The sequence below is a fragment of the Bidens hawaiensis genome, unplaced genomic scaffold, assembly GCF_021521415.1.
Source record: "Bidens hawaiensis isolate Kalapana, Puna unplaced genomic scaffold, B.hawaiensis_p1.1 tig00082339_1, whole genome shotgun sequence".
NCBI classification, from domain to species: domain Eukaryota; kingdom Viridiplantae; phylum Streptophyta; class Magnoliopsida; order Asterales; family Asteraceae; genus Bidens; species Bidens hawaiensis.
The window spans coordinates 7,829-16,469 of record NW_027503880.1 but is presented as its reverse complement, the minus strand read 5'-3'; the positions used below and the strand labels follow the sequence as shown (position 1 = coordinate 16,469).

The 8,641-nt window shown below is 29.5% G+C and overlaps 1 protein-coding gene across 1 annotated transcript; it reads left to right on the top strand.

The window, feature by feature from the left end:
• Positions 1 to 3,434: 3,434 nt before the first annotated feature.
• On the top strand, positions 3,435 to 4,103 carry LOC143607437 (disease resistance-like protein DSC1). Its single transcript, XM_077082885.1, has one exon. The coding sequence runs from the start codon at positions 3,435 to 3,437 to the stop codon at positions 4,101 to 4,103; it is 669 nt and encodes a 222-aa protein (XP_076939000.1).
• The last annotated feature ends 4,538 nt before the right edge of the window (positions 4,104 to 8,641 follow it).

Below are 8,641 nucleotides of genomic sequence, written 5' to 3'. Positions count from 1 at the left end.
ATTAAACGCGGTTATACCTTATATATTAAGGCCCAAAACTTCAGTGAATCGTTTGACGAAAAGGTGGTTTATGTTCTTTTATTTAGTAAACAAACTAATTACTAACATAAACAAACTATTTTGTTCATCTACCTAAGCGAACGAATATGAACAAGTTTTTCGTTTGTTCATTTATGTTCAACAACGTTTGTTCATCTACCAAAAATCTTAAAATCAACATCTATGTCCAAACTTGAACTACCCAACCCGTCAAACCTTATAATTGAACAACCCGAACCCGACGTGATACGGATCGGTTATCAGATACAATATCATACACAAAACAATCCGGATAACCCCACCCAAGCTACCCAAAACCTCAATAATAAATCCAATCAAAGTACACCTCTAGGTCATTTGTTATAAACTATAACTAATGAAAATTATGTATTTGGCATATATAGACTGCCAGGGAATAACGATGTGATTGTAAAAGCTATGTAATCAAAATATTAAAGGATGTTTAAAGGTCATCCCATGAGCACTTCATTTTCTTGTGTTCTTGCATGCCTTTAACAAGGACTTTGAAGAAAATTGTTGATACAATTTACTGATGATCTATCAATCCATTGCAAGGAACCGGCCCATTTAGTGTTTTTATTTATTAGTGTTTAAAAACAAATGTTTAATTTATTTTGTTGGGCTATAAGACATTAGTATTAAAGTCCATTTGTATGTAAATTATATTTGGATATGGTTGGTTAATTAGGGTAAACAGAAGAAGCAAAGGAACGGCGCTTATAACGGTTTTTCACAACCGTCATCAAATAGTCGCGACCTTTCTTTGAACCTTCTCTCAATCCTATATAAACCAATTATCCAAATCATCTGTACTATGCAATTGCAATTCAATTAATAATATAATCCTATTGTTGTATTTCTCTTCCACTTAATCTCTCATTCTCAACACTACGTTAAAGTATATTGTTGTTATTCAAACAAAAGATGAAGCCACGATCTAAATTCAAACAGAAAAGAACGATCCATGGGATGTCAAATTCTAACAGGGGCATCAAAGCAAAGGTCAGAGGCGATTCACTTTACGATTGTAACGCCACTGGAAAGATTCGAAATCATGCCTTAAGCCTTGAACATCGATGTTCTGGCGGTGATTCAAAACTTGGTTTTGGAAAGAAGATAATCACGAGGGGCTTGGCAGACATGCAAATCGAATCATGTCCAAGAGAAGGCATATGGAGAAAACAAGCCCATAATTCTAGAACCGTGAAATCTTTGGCAACCCGGAAATCAATTTCGAAAGCAAACGGTATTGATAAGGTTGTGTACAAGGGTAATTCAAGTTCTAAACGGAATATGAAACGGGTTAAATGTTATCGGTGCCGTACTCGCGGTCATGTGGCAGCCAATTGTACGAGTAAGTCTCCTCAATTATTTTCGTTTGAAAAAAATTATCCCAAAGATTACTTGGTTAAGGGAACCGAGTATGGAAATTGGAACAAAATATGGGTTGTTGATCCTTTGTTCAAAAAGCATATGAAAGGAGACGAGTCAATGTTAAAAAACTTGAAAAGTTGTTTTTCAATTGAAACAAAAGGACAAGATCATGGATTTCTATATTCCTGTGGGATCGGTGAAATAGAAATTTCTATGAATGAAAACCCGAAATTGATTCCAAGTGTTAGGTTTGTACAAACTTTTAAAATGAATGTATTGAGTTTGTCTCAATTAAATGATCAAGGATTTGAAGTAACATTTGAAGAGGACAAATGTTACATAAGTGGTATGTTTGACCCATTGGGGGAACCTAGTAATAATGTTAATTCTGAAAACAATTATGTTACTAATTATTTAGATGCCTTAGATGATCAAACTATACTTGAATTAGAAACGGGAAAATTGGAAGCCGATATTGAAGGATGGTTTGATCATGATGCTAAGGATAATATGGTCACTTATGGTTGATGATTCTGATGTGGATCAAGGAAAATCAAATAAACAATCCAATGAAGATCGGGTAAAATTTCTAGATTCTCTCCACATACCAAATTATGTGATGCTTTGTAAAGAATCATTACGTAAAGAATTCGGTAAGTTTGTAAAGTGGTTCTGTGAGGATCATTTCAATCAAACCAATAAGGAATATCCACCTAAACTTCCCAATGGGCAAGAAATTTATCTATCCGACTTATACTTATATGTCGAAGAGGCAGGTGGATATAACAAGGCAACAAAAGATGGAAAATGGTTGGATATAATGTCAAAATTGGGTTTACAACAACATTATGCTGCAAATCTAATGATGATTTATGCGGGTTACTTGGAGTTGATGGCTTGGAGATACGGTTTGAAAAATAATGAAGAAGGAGAAACAAGTATAAATGCCAAAAAGGGAAAAGATGTTATGATGCTACAAAGCACATATGGTGAAGATGATAAAGATGCCAATATAGATGCCAAGAGTCAAGACAACGCAGTCAAAGAAACACTTATATTTGAAGATGACAAAGAAGATGAACTAAAGTTGGATGCATTAAAGGATCTTGAAGATATTGATGACGTCTTCCTTGTTGAAGAAGAACCTGCTGCAGAATATTGAAGGATAGGGTATTACCTTGAATGGATTAAGGGGGTGAATGATGATCTATTAATCCATTGCAAGGAACCGGCCCATTTAGTGTTTTATTTATTAGTGCTTAAAAACAAATGTTTGGTTTATTTTGTTGAGCTATAAGACATTAGTATTAAATTCCATTTGTATGTAAATTATATTTGGATATGTTTTGGTTAATTAGGGTAAACAGAGGAAGCAAAGGAACGGCGCTTATAACGGTTTCTCACAACCGTCATCATCAAACAGTCGCGACCTTTCTTTGAACCTCCTCTCAATCCTATATAAACCAATTATCCAAATCATCTGTACTATGCAATTGCAATTCAATTAATAATATAATCCTATTGTTGTATTTCTCTTCCACTTAATCCTCATTCTCAACACTACGTTAAAGTATATTGTTGTTATTCAAACAAAAGATGAAGCCACAATCTAAATTCAAACAGAAAAGAACGATCCATGGGATGTCAAATTCTAACATTACAATAGGTTAGATCGCCAAGAAGTTCATCTACACTCTATATAACCGGGATGAACACTCATTATAAGGAGATCAGTTCCTGGTTAAACCAACCAAATGTTGAGTTTTTAGCCATTTATGGTATGGGTGGAAGTGGCAAGACAACTCTTGCCAAATATATATACAATTTACATCGGAGAACTTTTGAATACGTGAGTTTCATTCAAGACATTGGTAGTAGATGTAAATCATACAATGATTTACTTAAGCTACAGAAACAACTTCTTAAAGATATATAAGGGGGGAAAGAGAAAAATACCCGGTATTTCTCGAGGTACGTGTATGATTGAGGAAGTGTTGCAAATGAATAAGACACTCATTGTTCTTGATGACATTGCTGAGCGGAGTCAGTTAATTGCTTTACTTGGAACAGGGAAGAATAATGCACAAAGCAAGATTATAATTACAACTAGGGAAAATCCGGATAATTGGCTTGATTTCTTAAGTTGGAGCTCTCAAAAGTATAAAATGAGACTATTGGATAATGATGAATCATTAGAGCTTTTAACTCAACATGCATTTGGATCCAAATTAGTTAATATTTTGAATTATGAGTTTAAGTATCTTGCACAAGATGCCCTAGACTATTGTGAAGGGAATCCACTTGTTCTTGAAGTGTTGGGCTCATCTTTGTCCCAGAATGATACCACCATTTTTTCGAAAAGTCAATTAAAGTTACTGGGAAAAGATATCGATGCTCGAATTCAAGGTGTGCTCATAAAAAGCTACATGGCATTTCCTAACAACTTCGTAAAAGAGTTGTTTTTGCACATTGCGTGTTTCTTTGTCAGAAAAGACATAGGTTATATGGTAAATATATTGGAGGCTTACTACTCAGCTATTCGTGGGATGGAAACCTTGATTGGTATCGAAAGGTCAAGAAAAGACATTTATAAACTGCCTTTACTAGCAAGGGCAAGTAAGTTATCGAATTCATATGGAATCAGTGGAATGTGCAAGTTAAATTCATGACTTATTAAATATTAAACTAAACGGACATATGATGTCAAGCGCAGTGGCGGATCCAGGAATTTTTTTTAGGTGGTTCCCTCTTAATTTATAAGGTGGTTCCTACGCGTCTTCAATATATCCGTACACTATTATTTCGAAACTCGGGTGGTTCCGGGGAACCACCCGTTTGTATGCTGGATCCGCCAATGGTCAAGCGGTTTGGAAATTAATTTGGTTGTAAATCAATTTAAGAAAACAATGACTACACATCAAGTCCGGGATATGCAATAAACTGACTGACAACAATTTGTACAAATTTGAAAATCACATAGACGTGATTCGTTTATTAGAATAGATAAACGATTGCTAGACGCAGTAGTTTGGTTATGATGATTCACAAAACTTGATATGAACTAAATTGTATATAAATATTATAACTTTTTCCTACATTTTTAAATCAATTTTGAGTTGTTTTTTATTAAAAAATACTTCTTATTGGTTCAAACATAAACTTTAAAGGTTTCAAGAGTAAATAAATTAAAATATAATATGTTTTTACTAGGTTTGAGTTACCTAAATAATAAAGTTAGTGTTCGGAATAAAAGAAGAAAAATAAGAGTCATGTGAAATTAGTTTTATACCACATCAACCGCACATGAATATATGAAATTAGCTTTTAGCTCGCATGTTACGCGAGTTACTTTAATCTTTTTAGTTTTTAATTTATTGTGAATATATTAGTTTAATTTGTTTTTCTATATATGTTTGTATGGAGCTATGTTTTGGTAGTTATGCTAAACTTATACGTTGTGTAATGAATTAACTCAAATATGCTCTCACAGGTCTATAATTTAACGTGGTGTACATAAACCATCAATATGCATTAGGTGCTGATTAAATTGATGTATTTAATTATATTTTTTTACTCGTATATTAGGTTTTGTTAACGTCGATAAAGGTTTTTATTAAGGCATCGGTTTCTGTCGCAAATACATTCTTTTGGGATGAGGAAAAACTTTCTTTATTTTTAAGAAACAACTTTGATGAATGAAATTTATTCAAAAATTAAAGATGATGAAGATGTTGGTCTAGTAGTTTATGTGAGGGAATGATTTTACTATCCAAATAAAAACAAAAAAGTAAACAAATGAATAAAATTTATAATTAATTAAGGTTTACTGAATTTTAATAATCCCTATTGAACGGTATTAGCCGATAATAGTTCATATTTACTTTATCGTCACTGACGGTCTCAAATTTAATAAAGTTGGCACCAGGGGCGGATTTAGGCTTAAACCACGGTGGGCATATGCCCACCGTCCAGCCCATGGTTGTAGTATAGTTGTAGTGTATTTTAATCATAAATTTTCTTGTTTTAGTCTAAGTGCCCACCCTTCATCCTCCAAATTATTGTCGGTAGAGGAGAAAAGTAGTGGATAAGAGGATGAATTTCGATGAATAGATTTGTTTAGTTGAAGCTGCCTCCGAGAATTGTAGTTTTTGCAGCTGTAGTCTGTTACAGGTCAGAGGAAAAAGAAAGGTAGACCTAAATAATGGACCCTAATATGTTATGTGATGATTGGGCATGTTTTATTTGTGATGAATCGGGTCTGTTTAAAAGTTTACAACCCAATATCTATACATACTATTAAAGCAAGGAACAATTTTCACATGTCAAGATTCTAGGCCATCCACATCAATGCCACCTCATTGCCATGTGACCCATTTCCTTTCATAATCATGCCAACTCATCCAATAACCTATATTTAAACCATAACATTTCTTAATTATATACCCTAATCAACTTTTTCTCTCTTTTTATAGTTTAGCCGGATCTCCTTTCTCCTATTCATATATTCCGACGAATATGGATGTAGATTTGTATTAATTTTCCGGTAAGTATATATTTTATAATTAACTTCCGATCTTGATCTATCAATTTCCGGCAACATTAATTTTTTTTCCGGTTATTGTTTCCTCTAACCTTTTTATCTTTATTCTCATTGTTAACTGATTTTATTAAAATCAGTTTAGGTTGTAAATCATAAACGGCGATGAAGGTTATATGTGGACGTATTAATTTTTTCCGGTAAGTATTTCCGGTAAGATTTTCCGATGAGTTTTTTCGGCTTTGTGTCATACCTTTAACAATGGTTTCTTTTAATTATTTCAGGTTATCTACCCGATTTATTTGCTCAAGTTTTCTTTTTAGTTTGTTAATCAAAACCTTATATTCCGTTTTTTTGTTTTTCCGGTAAGTATTTCCGGTAAGTTTTTCCGGTTAGGTTTTCCGGATGTTTGTTTTGCCTATAACAATGGTTGCATAATATCAACATTAATATTCTACTTTATAATTTCAGGTGAGTGTCACGGCTTATACAATCTATTTTCCGGTGACACCTTTAATTTTCCTGTTCCGGTAACATCTTTTATTTTTTCCGGTTATTAGTTATAATTAAAATAATCCATAATATCAATATTAATATTCGTTTTTGTTATTTCAGGTAATTGTCCGACTCATATAATCTAATTTCACGGATTGATCATGAGTTTATAATATATATATTTTTTAATTTTAATATTGATGTATATTTCACTTTTGAATATTCATGTATATTCATTTTAAATTTTGTTTCATAAAAGAAAATATTATTGTATATTGTAGATCCGAGATTAGTTGATCTGCATTTTTTTTCCAGCTTGTGTTAATCCATTGTCCCAAAATTTATTATTAGTTTGACTTTCCTTATTTTTTAAATAGCGTAATTAACATGAATATTGTAATTTATATACTTTAATTATCCCATTAACACATTTTATATACTTTGACTTTCCTTAATTTATAAACAAACAGATTTTTAATTTAATTTGAATTATTTCTAAATAATTACTTGATATTCAAAGTGAATAAGTTTATTTGGTATTCGAAAATATTCAAGTTATTATTAAACTTAATTTTAGTGTTTTTTGACCTTCAAGTAAATAAGTTAATTTGTTATATTTTTTGTACAAGTTAATATAAAAATAATTATCCATATTTTTCATAATAATAAGTTTACTAAAATCGTTAAAAGAAATTATTGCCGTGTTTTGATTAATTTAAAATATTATTTCTATTTATAGTAAAATATATTATAATTATAGAATTATTTATCATTATTAATTTATACTACATAATCTATAAATAAGTAATAAGGAAATAAATAAATAACTAGACGATTTAAGGTAAGTTCTACCACATTTGAATTATTTGAAAAGTAAATAATGAAATAAGTAAATAATTAAACGAATAAGTCGTTTGAATATTAAAGTATCCATATATTTTGGTTATATGTTGACTAAATTGATTTTCAAAACTATTGAAGTTAATATTAAAGTAAATAAGTTAATTCTTTTTATATTTACGATAAATTAATTGTCAAAGTTTTAAATTGTATATTGTTAATTCATATATTAAATCTAATATTAAATATATTAATGTAAATAAGTAAATAAGGAAATAAGTAAATAATAAAACGAATTAAGGTAAGTCGTTTGAATATTAAAGTATACATATATTTTTGGTATATGTTGACTAAATTGATTTCGGAACTATTGAAGTTAATATTAAAGTAAATAAGGTAATTGTTTTATATTAACAATAAATTAATTGTCAAAGTTTAAAATGGAATATTGTTACTTCAAAGATATTTACAATATTAAAGTAAATATTAATTGATTTTTTTATGTTGACTAAATTGATTTTTTTACCTTTGAAGTTAATATTAAAGTAAATAAGTTAATTCTTTTTATATTTACAATAAATTAATTATCAAAGTTTAAAATTGAATATTGTTAGTTCAAATATTAAAGCTAATATTAAATCTATTAAAGTAAATAAGGAAATAAGTAAATAATTAAAAGAATTAAGGTAAGTAATTTGAGTATTAAAGTATCCATATATTTTTGGTATATGTTGACTAAATATATTTTCGAAACTATTGAAGTTAATATAAAGTAAATAAGGTAATTGTTTTTATATTAACAATAAATTAATTGTCAAAGTTTAAAATAGAATATTGTTACTTCAAAGATTAAAGTTAATAAGTTAATGTTAAGTAAATAACTAAATAAGGAAATAAGTAAATATTCAAACGAATTAAAGACAAATAATTAGATGTTTTATTGATGCTGTTATTTATTGATGTTATGTAAAATCAAAAATTTACATAATACGGAGTAAAAAACGACATGATTTCTCGGTAATATTATAGTATGTTTTAATTTACAAAATTATGTCTCATTTTGATTTATATTATATTTTACAAATTCATGTACATCTTATTTCTACACTTTCATATTTTACAAAAATACATAATCATTATAGACAACCATATAATTTTATAAATAATTAATATTTACCGATTCACACCTTCAACCATTTTCCAAATTATTATTTACAATTATTCCATAATCGATAAATATTATATTTTACATAATCGATAAATAAGTAAATAAGTAAATAACGAAATAATGATAATTAATCTTCCATAATAATGACTTGACTAAAATTAACATGG

Coding starts and splice junctions, on each gene's coding strand:
- LOC143607437 (XM_077082885.1), top strand. CDS start 3,435: ATGAATAAGACACTCATTGTTCTTGATGACATTGCTGAGCGGAGTCAG.